The 21284-nt window shown below is 38.6% G+C and overlaps 1 protein-coding gene across 5 annotated transcripts in view; it reads left to right on the top strand.

The window, feature by feature from the left end:
• The first annotated feature begins 1950 nt into the window (after positions 1-1950).
• The window catches only part of LOC111870206 (tax1-binding protein 1 homolog B), a 29244-nt gene continuing 9910 nt past the window's right edge, over positions 1951-21284 (top strand). The window contains exons 1-10 of one of the 5 annotated variants that reach the window (XR_002843811.2): positions 1951-2245; positions 5467-5602; positions 8301-8499; positions 9095-9288; positions 11044-11187; positions 11292-11459; positions 12935-13114; positions 13192-13252; positions 16049-17033; positions 19752-19998. Coding sequence is in view for 1 of the 5 variants with exons in the window: in XM_023862301.2 (XP_023718069.1) it covers positions 5468-5602; positions 8301-8499; positions 9095-9288; positions 11044-11187; positions 11292-11459; positions 12935-13114; positions 13192-13252; positions 16049-17033; positions 19752-19998 (2313 nt within the window). In the remaining 4 variants the exon portion in view is untranslated. Of the gene's footprint in view, positions 2246-5189; positions 5352-5466; positions 5603-8300; positions 8517-9094; positions 9289-11043; positions 11188-11291; positions 11460-12934; positions 13115-13191; positions 13253-16048; positions 17034-19751; positions 19999-21284 lie in introns of those variants that run through there. The other 4 variants (XM_023862301.2, XR_002843809.2, XR_002843810.2 and 1 more) reach the window with 4 other exon arrangements.

The following is a 21284-nucleotide window of genomic DNA, read 5'->3' as shown; positions in this document are numbered from 1 at the left end:
CAGACCCGGACTCGAACCAGGGCCGCCACAGTGGGAAGCCAGCGACTAACCGCTTGAGCTATGGCACGGCCTTCATCTAACCATCATCATCATCATCATCATCACTGGCATGACAACCCTTTATGAGCCCTGGCCTTTCTCAGGATCACTTGCCATTCTTCTCCATTCAATGCTACATTCCTCCAGTTCTTTACACCCAAAATTCTTATGTCCTGCCACACACATTCTTCCCATCTTAATCTTGGTCTTCAAATTCTATTTCCTTCTGGTTTAGTATTAAGTATTTTCTTAATTGTTCTATTCTCGCTGGCGCGTATTATGTGTCCAGCCCATTCAAGCCTCTTCACCTTTATAAATCCAATAATGTCTGGTTCATTAAATAGTTTGTATAGCTCATGGTTATACCTCTTCCTCCATATTCAGTTTTCTTCCACTGGTCCAAAGATATATCTCAAGATCCTCCTTTCAAATATCTTGATCTTGATATACCGATCTTGACAGTGGCCAGGTCTCAGAGGCATAAGATAGCACTGATCTTGTCATCTAACCATACTGAGGTTTCTGTCCACTGCTGCCATGGCAAGCACATGGTGAGTTCACAAACTTTATTGTCAGATCTCGTATTCTGTTATGAAAGAAGTGGCTGATGAGAATAATGAGGGCTAGTTTTCTAAGTTATTGTCCCCAGAACCAAGTTGTTCTCAAGCAGACATTACTAAGGGGAATAGTTAATGCCCCTTGGTACACCCATAATAGTGTCATCCACAAGGATCTTGGCATTAGGATGGTCACAGCCAAAATTAAAAGGATAGCTAAGAAGCACAAAGATCGGCTTCACCACCACAGCAACTTGGAATCCATACAGCTTCTTGACAACGAGAGGACAGTGAGAAGGCTCAAGAGACTCAAGCCCATTGTACTAGTTTGAACTAGTGTAGTGCTAGTGTGCATTACTATAAATAGTGATACAAGTGCGACAACAGCGTGCTCAAGACACCAGATGCTGGGACACACTGGTGGGCATAGTCTCAGAGTTTAGTTCTAGTAGTAGTAGTTTATGTGAGAATAAAAATGCTCATTAGTCCTGGACTAATTGCATTGTTAGGACATAAAAAAAATAGTGAGAAACGTCCTCCATATGGATATGAGTGACGTGATATTAAACTTATTAATAAAAAGTAGTAAGAACCTCAAGAGAACAGGGGTGAAAAATTATTTGTTGGTATTCTGTGAGTGACTGTTCCCTAGGTGCTTTCTTCGTTCATCACCGTGTTCACAAGAGCCCTCTACTGGTCCCTATCCTGAGCCAGATCTATCCAATCCATACCATCCCATCCTATCTCTCTGTTATTATTATTATTGGAGGGTGTGGGTTTCCCCATGCACTGCGACTAATAGTCTATTGTACGTCCCCCTTTGATATTCTACCAATCTCCATACCCTGCCGGTACTGGTGCTCGCTATCAGCCCCGTTCAGCCAGCGAGGCTGGCTGCGGTACCCGATGCTTCCCCATCTACCGGAGGCATTGGAAACTACTTGGGCGGCGACCTTTTTACCTAATTTAGCTCAGAGGTCTCCTAGAGACATGAGGATCTTTTACGTGCCGTAAATCTACGACACGGGACCCACGGCTTAAAGTCCCTCCCGGAGGACTTGTTCCCTGAATTTTTCCGCCCCTAAAAATTTCACGACCTCCGCCGCTTATCCTATCTCTCTAAGATCCATTCTAATATTATCCACCCACCTACGCCTTGGTCTTCCCTGTGGTAACTTTCCTTCTGGCTTTCCCAACAATATCCTATACGCATTCCTCGTTTCTCCCATTCGTGCTACATGACCTGCCTCCTCATCCTCTTGGTATGACAGCATACCTTTTTACCGATCCTATTCTCGGCACTGGCGGCATCTGATTTGCCTCCGCGAATAGATGGCTGCAATAATTCTTTCGTTTTGCCGGATTCGCATTTCCAAGGCTCAGTTTGTGTTTTGTGCAATTATTTTTCACAGCAAAAGAAATCACTACGACTATGCCGCCAGCCAATAACGTTTAGTTTACAAGGGCCCAAGGCCTGCGTAATCAGCCAGAGCAAACAGCTGATGAGAAATCGTTTAGGAGGAGAAAGTATTTGTTTGTGTAAATAATTCGTTAATATAGCCGTTATGACTGTCTGCGAAGGAAATTGTCTGTAGTCTTATAACGGTAACAGTGAAGGAATCTGGCTTTCACATTCCACATTGCGATATGTAAGTACAATGGTGTTTTGTTAAATTTTTCGGGCTTGTAACTGTACACAATACTTGCATATTACAAGGAAGTGGACGAGAACCAAACAGGTTAAAAAATAAAATGTCGATTTTAGTTTGTAATATTTTAAAACATAGGATTTATGTTACACGTTCTTCAGTCTCCGAAATGCCGTCAGATATTTCAATAATCGAATTTATGTGCAGTCAGTGGTAGTAGTTCGTCAAGTAAACACGAAGCTTCCTGGTATATCCATGGGGCAGATATGTAGTGTAAGGCTGATTCAGAATGGAGAATCACAAATTTTTGGTGATAAGACTGTAAATCTGAAGATTACTGCCTCTGCTTATCCTCTTGTTTCCCAATTAAATCCTCTTATCTGTCTTACGACGTTTGTCAGTAGAATGAATTGTCAATGGTGGTTGTTTAATTTGTTTTACAGTTACCTGTTTTCTAATTCTGTGAGCTATAAATAAAGCATATTGTATTTAGAGGGAAGTTCGTCTCACCTTAATGGGTTTATAGGTTAAATTATGTTCAGCTTGTGCCAGTGTTGAACATTTTCCTGGAAAACTCGTAATATGTTCTGCATGGGAGACGAAGGTTTCAGGCTTCAAATATCTGAAAAATAATGTTATTGTTTGACTATGTAAAATTTTTATGCCACGAATGCATTCATAATAACAAAGAATATTTCTACCATCTGCTGAAATCTGAGTAGGTTTTATTAGTAATTTCTTAGATTATATGCTTGTTAATTCTGTAAGTTTTCCAGATCTCTGTGGCTCACTAAATGGGAGTGTCAGACTCTTACAAGTTGACGTCCAGATGATTTGTGGGAACTTTCAGATGACAGCACTGTACTGTAGACTGTGCAAGGAATGTTATTGTAAGAGGCGATGCAGGAGAAAGGGAGTGACCAAATCAGTTGCTCATAAAGCACCATATTCATATTTTTTGACAGGAATACTATCATAAGTAAACCTAACCTAACCTTACCTTACCTTACCTTACCTTACTTAACCTTTCACTTTCACTTTATTTTAAATTCCATAGATCAATGTTATATTTTAGCGTCCTGTTGCACTGCAAGACGGAATAAACAAATCATGAACTTCCATAGATCCCTTTCAGGAACCAATTACTCATGAAACAGCACTGACACAAATGTTATAATGTATTAGAACGTTCCTTCCATGAATTGTCTCAAGTAAAACTGTGACCAGTATTGAGAGGATTTGCAGAATTTTTAAATTATGTTTAAAAGTCCATTTAAGAAACCTGATATAGCTATGTATGTAAGAAATACACTGTGTGGTGCATATAAAGGCAGGTATATAACGGATGTAATTTATCTTCACATGGGGATCATACATCAACTCTTGTTTCAAAGCACAAATCTTATGTGACATTTGAACACAAGAAGTACTGCGATTATAAATGACAGGTATATAATGTATAAGCTTACTTCCTAGTAGCTGTTGAAGGATTTGTTAGGTCAGTATTGAAGATAAATTGTAATGTGTATAGCTTATTGGACTAGCACCTGTTGAAGGATTTGTCAGGTCAGTATTGAAGATAAATTGTAATGTGTATAGCCTATTGGCCAAGTAGCTGTTGAAGGATTTGTTAAGACAATATGGAAAATAAATTGTAATGTGTATAGCGTATTGGCCTGTCAGAGACACTGCAAATCCAAGTGGTCCCAGTGAAAAATATCGTGGATAATATGTGTCTCTCACCCTGCTTTCTGAAGGATTTGTAGTAAGCTGTCAGGTGACTTTCCTGTAATGTAAAGTGAGATATTAGCAATATAGAGTAAGATCCTACATCACTGTCTCTGTATAATTTTGTGTCTTTTATGAATTGAGACACATTTCATAATTATTATTATGTAGCCAATTATTGATCATCTACCTGTCCCAAACCAGGTATATGTTTGTGTATAATACAGTAATGAAAGAATGTATTTATAATCTTAATTTCATTGAAAGGTACAAAATATGTTAAGCTTTTGTCATTCTGGTTCAGTGTAGGTTCTCAAGCTCTTCCTGTTGTTCCTGTGATTTGACAGTTACCTACTCCAGCATTCTTCGGCTAAGATGATATGTTTCACTCTGTTTATTGATGATAGATGGGTTTGTAATTCTTTGTACTGTAAAAAACTTCTGCTCTTTTAGTTCTTCCTTCTTCAGGGGCATGTATTTACGTTGTCAATGTTCGTTATCTACTTATAGTCAGATTTGTGTAATTCTTTCGTTTGCCTGATTGTAACTGTGTATCCTTTTTCTTTACTAAAAGAGCTACATCTTCTGTTACATGTTCTTTATCTAGTCTACTATTAATATCAAAGTATATTCTATTAATTCTTCTTTTTCATTGCTGATATTATTGCTAAATTAACATTTCTTGCTTTCAGTGCTCTTTTATAGTTCAATTTCTTTATTACAAAGACCTCTTATGTTCAATGCCGCAATTCTTATTTTACCAGCAGTTCTTCATTATGTTTGTTCCTGTCTTTCGGTCTGCTTCTTCGGCATAATTTGGTAATATGATTTTTCCATGGTAGGTGACAAATGTGTTGAAGGGTTAGTCCAGTGGTGGGGATGTCACTCATCTGCTTAAAGATATGCAGGTTTCATATTTCAGGTTACCATTCCCAAGACAGTTTTGCTTTTCTCAGCTCTGAACCCCATCTGCCCATTTTCACTTTTAGCTGACTGCCAAGTACAGCTGCCCCTGGATTGGTTAATCAGACAATGTCAGTAGTTTAACCTTCATGTCATCTTTCTTCTCTGATTAGTCAGCAAGATTAGTTTCCTTGGCATTATCATCTAGGTCACTGAGATTATTCTCTCCTCCCACTGCTGTTTAGTGACCATGTACATAGCAACAGAGTTTTCAGAATGTTGTGGTGCTTAGTACTGAACATTTGAAGAAGGGCAGAGCAATACTGTTTTTTTTTTTTTGGTCACGTGTATAGCAACTGCAGTCCAAAGGATCTGACATTTTCAGTCTTTATGTGCTTGCCAAGTCAGATTCTGATCTATTGCCACCTTTTTGAACTTCTTTAACTTATGTATTGCAGTGTATAAAGCTTGATAGGTAAACAAATGGTTAACACAACATGAACTTTCCTTAAAGTTATGTTGGAAGTGACATGGAACCAGAATTTTTTATAACTCATGCTGTATTTCTGAGTAATGTGTTTTATTTACAGAATGGAAGGAAGTGGTGATACTAAATGTGCATCACTAATGGATGAGGAATTGAATTATCTGATTGGGGACTACAGCATTCCCCATGTTGCAGAACTTGGCCAAGATTCAGTACTTGCACACTCGCAGTATGCCAAGGTTAGATATATGTACAGCACTGTTTGATAACAGTATCTACAAAAACTTCCTCAAATGATTGGATCTGAACTTTATATATATCAGTTTGCCCATGAATACACAGTTTTTCACATCCAAAGGACATAATTTTTGGCTTCCAGAGCTCTTGATTTAAACGTTCTTCAGCTTTGAGGTTTCTTTGCTTGCTGACTGTAATCTCTAATCTCATCCTGCCATGTATTGATTGTTCTGCCATGCCTCTTTTTCCCTTGTGGCTCCCATTCTGCAGCCTGTCTAACAATTCTGCAGTCCTTCATCTGCATGACACAGCTGTACCATCTTAACTTCTGTTCCTCTGTTTTCTGCAGTATGTTTTTTCTTCATTCCATTCTCTTTACAACTGTTTCATTTTGAACTCTATCCATTCATGATATCTTTGCCGCACCCCTTAGATAATCCAGTTCTGTAGCTAATAATTTATGTATTTCCATTTTATTGACCATGTTTCAGCTCTCTATGTTAATATATAACCTTTTACTATTGCTCCATATATTAATAGTGTGACAGGTGCACAGGGAAGTGTCACTTCCTATGTAACACATTGTCAGATATCCCGTTTTCATCTTGTGGAATGACATCACCCTGTAATATTTTATTTAATAATTTTGTTACCTGTGTTAAAACGTTTCTTCCATATTTTATTAAAGCTAAATTAATATTCCTAACTCCAGGAGATTTCCCACTCTTCACATTCTTTAGTGCTGTATCCAAATATATGTCTGAAACTGTTAAATTTGTACTTTCCATTTTCTATTCTACCTCTTCTATAAATTCAATTCTCTCTTCTGTAAGTAATATCTCATAAAATTTATACCAATTCTGCATTGATGTCATGTCTATCTTGGTTTTATGACTGGTTTGTTGTCTTTTTTTTGAAGGGGCGGGGTTTGCACTCATGCTTCCCTTGTCCTCTTGATGCATGGACAACACAAAAAAAAAATCTAAAAGAATGGTCCCAGGGTTTACTAAGCCGGTAACAGAAATGATTACCAGGAATCTTCTTGGAGGTAAAGGGTGGCCAACACATAAGGCTGATAACCTTACTGCCATCTCTGAACTGATTGTCTAGAAAATGTGGGAACCTTGACATCTCACAACCCTATGGTCCTCCATGTCCTGTTACAGGGATAGCCTTACCGGACAACACAACACCATATGTGCACGCACGCACGCATGCACGCACACACACACACACACACACAGAGGCACACAGGGTTGAGTGGTTACCATTTCTTCATTTACTAATCATTATGAGATCAGATGCTGTATAATCTGAGGTATTGAATGTGTTGTTAGTTGACAAAGAATACATGAATAGAAAACCTCCTGCTTCCCGATTGAAAAAGAAATGGTCCGTGTTTTGCGCCAGCAGCCACATGTTAGTTGTGCTGTCTGGCAGCTTTCTTGGAACATGCATGTTGTGTTGGTCCTCTTTTCATTTACTACTCTGTGCATTTTTGTAATGGTTGGAAACAGTACATGGGCCTGAGAGTTGAGCACTGATTGCGTTTTGTTTTAATGTTTGAGCTTTTTATGGGCGTGAAGATTAGACTGCATGGTGTATTTCCTTTTATGATAATGGTCAGTCACAAAGTCACAAGTGCTGCCTTCTGAACGTACAAGTCTGAACAGTACACAATAGCAGACTTCTTGACAAGTATAGTAATTGTGTTGCTGGTCTGCTTGTCATGAAAGTGGTTGATAAATATTTTGAACACTGAATCAACATGATGTTTTTGTTCAAGCTTGAAAATGAGAAACTGAAATCTTTGAAATGTTAAAGGAAGTATGTGAAGAAGAGGTTCTATCAGCATTTGTTTCTGGGTGGTGTAAATGTTTTTCCAAGGGAAGGGATTAAGCTGAGTTTGACAGCTGACTTGGATGTTCACCAACATCAAAGTCAGATGAAAGTGTCAAAAAGATGAGAACTCTGGTGTAGAGTAATCAACTTCTTACTGTGAGAGACACTGTAGAAAACTTAATTGTCGGTCAGATTTTACAGAAAATTTGCAGATGAAGAAAGTTTTTGCAAAGATGGTGCCTGAAAACCTCACTAACAACTAACTGCAGCAGAGAAGAGAGGTTCTTGCTGATTTTTTGCAGCAACTTAAGGAGAATGACAGGTGGATGAACCACCATTACCAGGATGCAAGGTGACGTTTCCAGTTTGATTTTGACACAAAGCATCAGAGCATGCAATGGAAATATCCAGGCTTACCATGCCCGAAGGAAGTGCAGATGTCAAAGCCAAAAGTCAAGACATTTTTTATTTGTTTCTTTGATTGCAAAGGAGTAGTCTGTCCACCTAGTCAGACAGCCAGAGTGCTACGACATTACATGGTGACATACCTGAGAATATAGTGCTCTTCATAGTTGCTGCCATTAGGATCGGAAACCTTATGCAAATAAGGGTTCCCATATGTATTTTATTGTTCTACATTGTCGAGGTATGGATTGCTGGGATGCTTAATTATGCCATGTTTGAATAGTCTTGATATGTTATTTTAATATCATTTATACAGTGTTGTTGTTGTTATTTTCGTCATCATTGCTGCTGCTGCTTCTCTCTCTGTGGCTGCTGCATCTGCTGTTTCATTTTGATGATGGTGAACAGTTTTCATTGACTAGTGTGAACTTTTCATGACTTGATTAATTGCAGGTCATATTCCATGATATTGCTGACACATACCCAACTGATGCTGACATCTGTTGCCGATATTCTCTGACTGATGGTGTGACAGTGTCACATGGAGATAGAATTGCCCTTTATCGAGTGGGATGGAGCTCGGTCCAGGAACATCTTGTGTTTGAGTGGGTGCCAGTGACAGATACAACTGAGCTTCAGGTTCTCTTCAAAGGTGTGGCTTTAATTTTGGTAGGATAAATAAAATGTAATTTGTAAACAAACATAATATAATTAGCTCTTCCCCTTTCCCTCCATTATAATGACAGCATTATTATTGTTATTGTCATCATCGCCATCGTCACCACCACCATCTTTTTTTAGAATTATGGTGTCCTGTGGTTCAGCTTCACCATCGCTAAGACATCTGGATTTTTACTCCCTTCTGCCTGATATTTAAGGCTTCTGGCAGTTTTCTGTCTTCCATCCATTGTGCATTACCACTCAATTTCCCATTCATCTATTTCTCCATTTCTTTTATCTGTTATTTTCTCCAGAACTTGACATTTGGAGAAAGAATGTGATACATTTTTGATCAAAGAAAATAGTACTGAGATTTGATAATTTAATTGCAGTCAGATATTTTTGGAACCTGGAAAGTTTAATCCTTTTTGACTTTAAGTAACTCTGTATGATAATGTTTTCATGTTTGTGAGATGAAAATGCTTTATATTAAAGGGTAACTGGGAAATTACTAGAATTTATATTGTAAGTTTTATAAAATTTTGTAGGTCTAGACAAAGTTAGTGTCATACATTCTTGTTGTACAGCCAGCAGTCTCCCTAAAGATGAAGACGAGTTCTATCAACTCTGTTATGTGACGACAAATGGCCTAGTGTGTGGGGCTAGTGTACCTTTCCAGTTCCGCCACCTACATGAAAATGAACTCTGTGCTGTGGAAGAACAGGATGGTATGATGGTGGTCAGATCCAGGACTGCTTTTACAGAAGAGAAGCTGAGAGAGGTAACTTAACCCTCTCCTGTAATGAACAAAAAAATTCTCATGTGTTATGTGTCTATGAATATCCCTTGGAAGGTTAACTAATTTCTTGATGCAGTATGATATAGTCTAGCATTTCTTTCACATACTGGCCTCTGTTCTAGATTTGTATGTCTTGCCAAGAAATAATGCAAACTTTGGGGAGGAGGAGGAGGGGGGAATATTATGATGAAAATCTGACCCTGATTACAGTTTGGAGAGGTTTTGTGTTTTTGCTATGACATTGCTTTTACAGTGGGTGTTTTCCCTTACATGGCATTTGCAAGGCTGTTAAGAAATTTGCTATACCTGTCAGCACTGGATGTAATTTCCCTATACTGTTTTCATTTATTTAGTAGTGTTGTCAGTAGCTGCAGTTAAATAATGTCAAGTGTAGAAATGTTACTGAATAATGAATTGGTAAGGATAGGAAGGAAGCAGTTATGGACTAATTTTATGCACTGTCCCTGTCATCTGCCTTGAGGAATGAGGAAAATGATGAAAAACCTTGGTCACGATAACCAGGGTCATGGCTAGGATTTGAACTGGATACATCACAAATACAAGTCAGAAGTGTTCTGCTTGAGCCAACTTGGTCAGTAATTTCTCTTTACAGTTTATTTCCATCAGTGTTGACTAAACTTGAGAAAAAGAAATTACCACAGAATTAGTCTTGGCCCGAAGGATAGCTTTTAGAACACAAAGACAGCCTCCAATTACTGCCAGAGTTTTGTATTCAAATCCCAAGTAAACCCTGAGAATCTTGTAACTACAGCCATATGACAAAAACACATGGATAACCCCTTGGATTTTCAGACTAGCCCAAGCATGGCCATATGTAAATTTGGTATAAATAGTGGGAACTTTAATTAAACAGACTAATAAGGACAATAGATGCTGAAATTAAATTCTCAATCCACCACCCAAATAGGGCACTTTCTGCTGCCTCAGAGTTTACAAACTCATGAGTGTGTGTGTATTAAAAGAAAGCGTTAAAGTCAAAGTCCCTTATAAGCAGTCAGTAATGTGGTGTATGCATATTGTGATCACAGAACCTGTCTGTATTCTATTGCTGGGATTTTCTCAAATTTGTTAGATTGTTTCCTTCCAGGTTTCAAGAACAAGTCCTTTCATGTCTCATAATGAAGTCTCTCTACCGTTGCACCATCCATCCCTCTCTCTGTATCTTCATGTTAATCCCCTCCTTCAGGCATTTACTCTCTTGGACTCCAGGGTTGATGCAGAATGACTAGAGTGATGTCATAAAATGTACAAGAAAACAGTGTGATAGGTTTATTGCTGTACTAGGTGATTAAGCTGGATGGTAATAGCAGTGGACCTCATCTGCATTCTGTAGTGTGTAAGAATATTGACAAATTTTCAATGGTAATTTTTCATAGCATATATATTAACATAGGAGCCGGGATAATGTAGTCGATATAGTGACTGGCTGCAGGCTGGACAACTGAGAGGTTGGAGTTTGAGTCCAATTAGGGTCAAGAATTTTCTCTTCTCCACATTGTCCAGACCAGCTCTGGGGTCCACCGAACGTCCTATCCAATGGGTACCGGAGGCTTTTTTCCGAGGGTTAAAGTGACGGGCAAGAAGCTGACCACTAACCTCCAGATATTACCGAGGTCAAAACACTCCCCTATACATCTTCATGGTGTAGTGCTTAATTAGTTAAGCACATGGACAACTTTTACCTTATATATTAACATAATTATATTTTATTTGAAGGCTCTTGTAGCAAATGAACTTCTACAGAAGGAGAAAGACAGCTTGGAGAAAGAGTTGGATATTTTGGAGAAGAAATACAACAAAATATCAGCGGAATTTCTGGCCGGCATGCAGAAGATCACCAAGCTGGAAACTGAAAAACAAGTATGTGCTTCATGTTTCTTGTGAAAGGTCTTTGGAATTGGCACTGGAAGGGCTAAATATAAGTAAAAATTAAGCTATAGTAACAGTGATTAATTGTAACGCAGTCACTGGAGAAGAAGCTAGAAGATAATTTGCATATGGAATCTCATTTGGAGTGGCTGAAGCGTGATCTGCTTGCGTGTGACAAGGAGAAGCATGAGAGTCTTGCCAAGCTGAACAAGGCAGAGCAGCACATTCAAAACCTTAGAGCTACAATGGATACTCTAACTACTGTGAGTATTCCATAGACATGTCTCAGAGATAGATATAGTTTCCTGAGATTTTAATCAGCCGTTATATATTCTGTACTTCATTATGTCTGGGCCATTCCTTTACTTCATTTGAGGCTTGGTGCATGTGATCATCAGATACCTCAGCCACAAATTTTAATCAAAAGCAATACTGTTTTTTATTCTGCCAGACTACACATACAAAATTATGTGGAGGAAAATAGGCATGTGATTCATATTGTGGTCTTTTACATTATGACCTGTGTAGGAACTAAAAGTTTTGAAGGATATACAGTCCCCATCATCAGGGTAGACAATAGAGGCATTATGTTCCTCAGAAACATTGGTGCCACCTAAGCAGAATACACAGTGCCATAACTCAGAAGACCACAATGCGAATCTTCGAGAACCTGATTTCATACAGGCATCATGAGACCTTGAACTTTTGTTTTCTTAGCACTTATGCAAGGTCTGACAATAATGTTTGCGAACTTGCCACTGTGTGCTTGCCATGGCAACAGTGGACACAAACCTCCATATGGTTTGATGACATTGGCATATCAGCATTTGACAGTTATGTTGTTGATCTATGGCAGTCTCTTTCTGAGTGGCGTCTGTTATTGTCTGAATGTGTTTTGATGTGCTATCACGGGAATGTTGGATTGAACTTTAAATGTCTTGTTAATCATGGCAAGAGTGGAAGCAAAATCAGAGAGATGTTAATGGAGGTTAATGGGATAATGCTATGAAGAAAACAGGAGTTTACAAATGAGTGATACATTTTTTTTCTGAGGGAAGAGAAAGTGTGAATGACGAAGAGAGTTCAGGATGGCCAGCAACCAGCAGAATTGAAGAAAACATTGCAAAAGTTAATAAAATTGTGAATGAAAATCATCGGATGACCATCAGGAGCATAGCAGTGCAAGCAAACATCAACAGATAAACAGTTAGGAAAGTCTTAACTGAACATCTTGACATGAGGAAGGTGTGTGCAAAACTGGTCCACAAGGAGCACTGCCTGTGAGAGTTTTTATCTAGTAAACAAATAACTGCTGGAACACCCTCCCTGTTCACCGGATCTCGCTCTCAATGACTTTTTGTGTTCCTAAAGATAAAGGAAATAGTGATGGAAGGCATTATGATGACACTGATGATATCAGGAGTAATATGGTGGAAGCTCTGAAGGCCATTCCACAAAACCAGTTCCAAAGTTGTTTTGAAGCGTGGACTAGGCACTGGCATCAGTGTGCATAGCTTCCCAACAGGGAGTACTTTGAAGGCGACCACAGTGATACTCAGCAGTGAGGTATGTAGCACTTCTACCATGATCAATTCACGAACTTTATTGTCAGACCACATATTCTGTTTTATTGAAAATCTATGAAATTATGTTAGTGGTAGCAACATGAAATTATCTGGATAATTTACTGCAGCCATTGCATATCGTAATGTAAGTATAATTGAATGTATCTTTGAAGGACAAGGAGCACATGGCACAATTGTTACGGAATGAGACCCATAACAAGTCAGGCACTGCTTTAGAAATTATCCAATACAAAGGCCAGGTTGACAGCCTCACACAAATGTTGGAAGCTCTAACTGAGAGCAAGGAGCTGGCATCGCAGGAGCTCCGAATGCAGCGGGCAACAAATGATAAGGTACAGTTGAGTTTCCCATTTGATTTGTTTGTAGACTGTTTTGTGTAATATTAAATGAAGCTTCTTTTTGTTTTAAGTTACAAGAAGAAATATACGATATGCAGACACAAAGGAAGGTGCTTCAGCACAACGTGTCAGGTAAGCTGGAATTCTCAGAATACTTCAGACATAGTGCTTGAGATGGGGCAGGACATTTGTGTTAAGTTTTTGCCTACTCCAGCTTCATTTTTTAAAGACAAGGAAATAATGAACACTCTTTCCATAGTGAACATAAAACACCTGGTGGAATCTATGTCAAGATGCCCTAAACTATACTGAGCTCTATAAGTGATTGAACAGCCCTACCGAGGGAGCTCTGAAAATGATTTTGAGCAGAGTTTCCAAGCATGATTGAGATGCTGGAATATGTGTATGGTAGTATGTATGGTGTTAGAGGGTGAAATCTTTGAAGATGACTGCATTCACTAAATTTTAGCAACAGTTGTTTCTATCAGAGAGTCCATTTATTTGTCAGACTGTATCATCATCATCATCAGTAATCTGTCAAGATGACAGGTCCACGGTCTCTTTCAAAACAGTTCCTCCACTTAATGCGATCTAGAGCTTTCTCCTTCAAATGACAGTATCCTCTTCTGTCCCCAAGGTCATCCAGCATCTTCTTACGTCTTCTTCCTCGTCTTCTTGTCACTTCTATCCGCCCATCTATCTTTCCTTCGATAGCTTCTTTTAGAAGGCAGTTTCTGCGTAAAACATGACCAATCCAATTAGCCTTCCGTTTTCTTATTTCATGTAGGATATTCCTCTGCTCACTGACTCTAATTAACACTTCTTCATTTCTCACATAATCGGTCCAACTTATCTTCTCCATTCTTCTCCAACACCACATTTCGAAACTTTCCAGATGTTTCTGATCTACTGCCCTAAGTGTCCATGTTTCAGCCCCATACAGAGCTATGCTCCAAATGTAGCATTTCACTAGTTTCTTCCTCAAATTTAAGTCCAATTTGCTGGTAAAAAGATTCTTCTTCTTGCTAAATGCAGCTTTTGCCATGGCAATCCTGGATTTAATTTCACAAGTACACCTTCCATCATCTGTTAACAAGCTACCCAAATATTTAAAACATTTCACATTCTCCACTTGTTTTTGGTCTATCTTTATTGTGACTGGGGTTGGTTGTCTCGAAATTTTCATTACTTTTGTTTTCTCCACATTCATTTCCATGCCATAGCACCTTCCAATTTCAATTAGTCTATCAATCATGCCCTGTAGCACAGTTTCTTCCTTAGCCATTAACACAAGGTCATCTGCATATTTCACAGTTTGAATAATTTGCCCTCCTACTTTGAAGTCACCGAGCCCATCCAGAGCTTCCTTGGTAAGGCATTCGCTGTACAAGTTGAACAGAATTGGTGATAAACAGCATCCTTGTCGAACTCCTCTTCCAATCTGCACACTTCCTGTCTCCCCCCTGTCCAGTCGTACTCTAACTTTCTGATCCATGTACAATTTGCTAATCAATCTTCTTTCATGCCAATCGATACCTGTTTCTTTCAGGATCTGCATTAATTTGGTCCAGTTTACCCGGTCAAATGCCTTCTGCCAGTCTATGAAGCAAACACACAGTTCTTCATCTATCTCCAAAGTTCGTTCCGCTATAATTCTCATCATCCCAATTGCATCCCTGGTTCCTTTTCCTCTTCTAAATCCAAACTGATCTTCTCCAAGTACATCCTCTATTTTCCTTTCAATTCTTCTTTTAAGTATCTTTGCTATTATCTTTGCTGTATGTGCAATAAGACTTATTGTGCGATGGTCGCTGCATTTTGTAGCTTTTGTCTTTTTCTTTAAGGCAATCATTGTAACTTCTGTAAAGTCCTTGGGCCACTCTCCACTTTCATATATGGTGTTCATTAGTTTTGTCAGTGTTTTCAAACCACCTTCTCCCAGTAACTTGAGCACATCTCCAGGTACATCATCATCTCCTGTAGCCTTTCCCTTCCTCATTTCCTTGATAGCTTTTTCCACCTCACTTTGTAAAATATATGGTCCTTTCTCGTCTGTATCTACTTCTTCTTCCGGTTCAACTTCTAAGGTTTCTGGCCGATTAGGTCGATCATATAGTTCTGAAATATAATTTTCCCAAATTTTCAGCACTTGCCTCTGATCTACTATTCTATTCCCCTGGGAGTCTTCGATGCCAACATTTTGAATCCCATGATTCTCTTTCCATCCTAGTTCTTTTGTCTTCATGTACATCAAATCATAACGGCCTGTTCTTTGAAATTCCATAATCTCATTACATATCTTCTCAAGATATTCCTTTTTGGCCCTGTCCGTGGCTCTTTTCAATTCATTCCTCAGTCTCCTGTATTTCCTCCTGCCTTCTTCATTGTTGACATTCTTCCATTTCCTTCGCTCCTCCATTTTACTCATCATCTCCTGTGTAACCCATGGTTTTCTTGCTATCTTCTCAACTTTACCTACCAAATCAAATCGTATTGTTCCACTGCGCTTCAGCATTTCCGCTTTCACCTTCAATTGCACCGAGTTTCTCTTCTAGGGTCTCTTGCACGCTTTGTCTTTGAGCATATAACTTCTCCAAATCCCATCTGGGTCTGCGCTTTCGAAATCCTATAATTTTCTTCAACCTGGTTCGGAACTTGGCAACCAGCAAGTTGTGGTCAGATATTTTAAGAAAAGACTGGCACACTTCTGTATGTTAGAGACATCATGTTAATGTTACCATACTTGATTTGTGTACCAGTTGTAAATACCGAGTAAGGTGCAAGTTGAAAGGCAGTGTTGTGGTATATTTAAAGTCATAGGACACCTGTCCACTGCATTGTGACTTGCTGATAGTGGGTGGTTGTATTAACTTGTCAGGTATTTTATTCTGAAAAAGTGTAATGAATATAATTTTGTTTCATTTCTAGTATTAGAGGAAGAGAAGAAGATACTTCAGGAGCAGATTTTAAGTGTTGAAAAGATGTCAGAAGAGAAGACAGAACAGATAAATGATCTTGAGAGGGAGAAGGAACGTCTGTTAAGTGAGCTTGTTCAGTCTGCAAGTCAGAGGGAAAAAGAAATGCAGCTGATAAGGGAAGTTTATGAGGGACGTTTAAAAGAAGCAGCAAATAAAGCTATGATTGTAGAGCAGGATTTAAGTGCAGTCATGGCAGAGGCAGATGAGAGAAGGAAAGATGCTCTAGAGATATCTCAAGTGAACAAATGTTTGAAACAGCAATTACAAGAAGCACAGATTATCATTTCAGAAAAGGAACAATCGGTAGTGCAAATAGCAAGCGAGAGGACAAGTTTGGAAGCTGATTTGAAAAAGGCTGGTGATGCTCAAAAGAAGTTGATTAAACATAATGAATATCTTAGTGCTCGTGTAATGGAGATTGAAAATGAATCAGCGTCCTTAAGTTTACAGTTGCAAGAATTAAACATACAGCATGAGAGGAAGGTCCATTTCAGGAACATTTTCACAGATTTAGAACATAGAATTATAAACTTAGAAATGAAACAGGAGGAGATCATAGCCAGTAAAAATGTCCAGCTGGAAAGAATTGACACAATAGCTGAGCGACTTTCAAAACTGGATGTGAAGGCACAGACATTGCACTCTGAGCGAGAAGATGTGGCAGCTACTCGTGACATACAGGAGAGTGAACTAGCTCGAATGGTTGGTAACCTGACGTCCTTAAAGGAACGTTTGAAGAAAAATTATTTGATGCAATTTGATATGCATGATGATTTCAGTATAGAAACTTTACAAGCAACTGTCAGTGAGTTGGATGCTTTTGTGGAGAGCTCGAAGATGAGGATATCTGACCTTGATCAGCAAATAAAGGAGGTAGAAGAAGAAAAGTCAGTCCTAATGCAGCAGCAGTCCCATGCTTTGGAAAAGAAAAACGAGTATGTGAACTGTTGATCCCTGTTTTAATAAGGAAATTTATTCTTATTCTTGTCATCCAGCATCCTGAAATTCTTAATCTTGGTCTTTTCTAGTTGACAGATTGGGTTAGTAAACTGAGTCATCGCTTAATAAGCTTAAATAAATTTCAGGCATTATAGACTGGTATACTGGTTCATACTCATACATAAAAGGTAAAGGTAAAGTTGTCCCTCTATGTAATGAATTAAGCATGACTCCATGAAAACATATGGAATGGAGGTGTTATTCCATACATTCTTCACTTTGGCACTCAATGAATGTGAGCGGTTGGCTTCCCACCCTGGCTGCTTTACTTCTGGGGAAGGAGCCCCCAGTACCTTTTGAATAGGAGGCTGGGTAGGCTGCAGAGCTGGTCTGAAGGCTGTGAAGACAAAAATCCCTTGCCCCTGCTATGCATCGAAACCTTATTTCACGTCGGTATAGCCTGTAGTCTGTCAGTATACCAACTGGTTCCATACAGGTGCACTGGCACCAACTAATTCACTCACTCATTCACTCTTTCCTTTAAGCAGCTCAAGTTGAAGTCCGTGTTTAACAGAATAGCTTTTTATGATGAGAGATTAACCCACCTGCCTAATCTGAAATTGAATGGTTGTGCTTAGTTTGCTCTTTCTGGTTGGTAATAGAATTATTATGGATGACCATCCATATAGAGATGTGGGCATGTCCAAGGGCAAGTCAAAATCAAAACCATTTTTGCTATAAATCATGGTAAAATACACTCATGACAGTTTTTTTTAAGTATGTTGTCACGTGTAGGATGGTACGCGTGATGAAATACAGGTTCTAGTTCAGATGATTGTATTTATTTGCACTTTGGTTACAACCTCTAGTAATTACGCTCAGGATAGCGTTTTAGCTGATTTGCACACACTGCGATTCTCAGTCTTCACAGATCTCAACACAGAAACTATAGCAGTGTCACTGGATCACACACTCCCAGTATTACACATAAACACAGTCTTCAAATCACACTTTAAGCCTTCACAAGTCTCCTACGAACTTCCTGTGGCTCTCTCCTATCAAGAACCCTCTCACTGTCACTTAAACACTCTCAAATACTGAAATCTGTTCTGTCTGTAACTGTCGTTATACAGCCTCCACACCAACCACGCATAGAAAAGAGCCTATATTGTTGAAACGTGTTTACCGACTGTTTGCATAGCAATGGTCGCAGCACAGACTCCATAGAAAGCCAGTCACGTGATAGCTAGTACTGTTGCAGTGTGACATCATTGTGCCTGCACGGAAGTCTCTTTACTGAACCGTTGCCTATAAGCAGGTTGCATAATCTTGTTGAGTGCACTTTCAAAACTGAAGGTTGTTTACAGGTCATTTCTTAGAAATGCTCTGGCCATCCACATTACAGTATAAACACTGTCCTTTCAAACACATTTGGTCCATTGCCCCATAAGTTTCTTGTTTCTTGAGAATAAAATGTTTTTGGTTAGAGACAGTATAGCTCAGTCGGTATGGCAACGGGCTGCGGGCTTGACAGCCACGGTTTGATTTCAGCAGGAGCAGGAGATTTTTCTCTTTTCCACAGTGTCCACAGACTATCTCTGGGGTCCACCCAGTCCCCTACACACTGGATGCTGGTGCCCATTACCTCAGGGTAAAGCGGCTGGGGTGCAAAGTTTACCACTCACCCCAACCTACTGCCAAGGTCAAGAATGATGGGACCTCCAGTCCCCCATACATTCTCATGGCATGATGCTTAATTTATTAAGCACAGGGATAACATGACTTTACCTTACCTTACCTTAAGTTACCTTCAGCCATTTTTGCACAGTTACTTTCTATGAGATGCTCGTTTCGGATGCTTTCTCATCAGTGCTAATTCTTTGATGGTTCCAGATTTACTTACCAGATTAGTCCTTAACCTCAGAACATTTTACAATCAGTGACCCACAGCACTTGTCTCTCCTTTGTTTTCCCACTCATTAGTAGTCTCTCCTGTGGCTTAAGAAGGTAACATACTGGACTGTCATTCTTTTATACATTTCAGTACTTTTTACACCCTCTGGGTATGTAACTTGGATAACAAGTCATTGCTTTTCTTTCATGTATTTCTGTTAGTGGAGCATCCATATTTAATGTTACACAGTATTGTCATTACTCAAAAGAGAGAGAAAATTGACTTCATACAGGTGACAGAAGGTTCATTTTGTTTATATCCAGCATTATTTTCAGTGCTGCCAGTATGACTTTTTCTAGCACACTATAATTTCTTTGATTTTTTACTTTCTTCTGCAAAGTGTAGTGATTACTTACCCCATATTACTGCTATAGACAAACCTTGACAACTGTGATCTGTGATCCATAGCTGAACTTTTGGTCACACATTTATACCAAATAAATGGATTTATTACTGGATAAAAGAAAGTAGATACCATAGCACCCTGGGCCCTGGTAGGTTTTAAGTGCTGGTTTAAGAACAAGATCTCTTTTTGTTCTGCCAGTCTGGGAAATCCACGAGTTTATTGGCAAATTTTTTATCTAAAGATTGGAATTTTTGTTTGTGCAGGAAGCTTCATTAGGAAGAGGCAGTGATGAGAAACGAACATGGCTTGGAAATTGAGAGTCATTTTATATCATTTATTCCATAACTATGAATCATAAAATACCTTTAAAGCAGTTACTATTAGACATATTTGATTGGATATTTACTCTTGAAGGTACAAGAGGCGTGAGGGAGAAGTACATCAAGAGCTGGTTGAGCTGCATGAACATGAACGTGAAATAAGGCAGGAACACGGAGGCCAGTTGACAGCACTGCAGGATCAGTGTGACGATGTATCAGATGGAAACAATGATATGCTTGCAGCTGGTTTAACTCCAGGGGGAAAAGTGGCTGTGGCAAAGATGGAGAAAGTAGACCTACAGGAGAAATTGCAAGAAAGTAACGACAGTTCACTTGAGCAGGTTGGATCTATATCTCAGTTTGTTCTCATCTGATATGGCATATTTATAAATTTTTGCACTAAGACACTGGACCCTTGAAGAAATAATAGCATCTAGAATTCAGCATAGTTTGAAATCTGTCTCAAAGGAATTGTCTCTATAAGTCTTAATGAGAAAACTGGAGAACTTCTGAAGGATTGTGGTGTAGCCCTTGTATTGTTTCTATTTCTTCATCATGTTACATCTATCTCAGCTGGTGACATGTGGTTGTATTATACTAAAATATGTTGAGCTAATCAAATTTTTTGTTTGTATTAGCCCAATATACCATATTTTCCCCAATATCCCACACCGTTGAATAATCTCTGGACCTCACTTTTTAAGAAATGAAAAACGTCCAAAAGTTCATGTGAATGTATTGAAATATTAAAGTTTACCTATTGGGTATGAAGGTACTTAATGCAGTGCATCTTAAAATTGAACATGATACATGGGAAAGTTAAAATTTTAATTGCACACAGATGCAAGAAATTGTACACGAGCTAGTCCTTCTCTGCATATGCCCCCTGCAAGGCAACATGTTTTCCCCATTGATGCAATAGCTGCTGGATACCTTGATCATAGAAGGTCTCATTTTGACTGTTTAGGAAGTCCAAAATTAATAATGTTTTAATAATAATTCTTTACTACAATAAAATTGTGATTAATACAATTAAGATTTATTATGTAAATATCTTGACTCTGATGATTGTTTAAATCCAGAATTTTAAGTATGTAAAGAATGTTTAACATAAAAAACTGAATCCTGTGAATATAGGTATTTTCCTGAAATTGAAGATTGAAGGGGAGGGGGATCATCTTATATGCAGGCTTATCTTGTATTCGGGAAAATAACAGCATTTTTAGTCTTTTATTACCCTTGAAAGATTGTAAGTGCCTGCCTTGAGTACTTATGTTTAGCAGGACTGAAGCTGTCTATGGATATATGAAAGGAAAAGGAATTTGTGAAAGTTAAGACTGTGTTTGAAATAAATGGTATTGCCAACCACATAAATGGACTACACACCATTGCCAGCCCTGTCACAAACTGCTCACTGTTGCTACTTTTATTCATTTTATTATGAATAAACCATGCTTTGTTGTGAGACTTATCACGAATAAGTTATATGCCAAAGTTTTTGGTCAATAAAATGTCTGTAACAAAATTAGTTACAGTGCATAAAATTTATATTTGTTTAAACCTATTTGTTTTGTTTTTAAATGTCCTTTCAGCATTGTGAATGTTTAACAGAATGTGAGGAAACATA

This window comes from Cryptotermes secundus, unplaced genomic scaffold (genome assembly GCF_002891405.2).
Source record: "Cryptotermes secundus unplaced genomic scaffold, Csec_1.0 scaffold1182, whole genome shotgun sequence".
Taxonomy (NCBI): Eukaryota; Metazoa; Arthropoda; class Insecta; order Blattodea; family Kalotermitidae; genus Cryptotermes; species Cryptotermes secundus.
The sequence above is the reverse complement of the archived record's forward strand: the minus strand, read 5'-3'. Positions and strand labels throughout refer to the sequence as shown.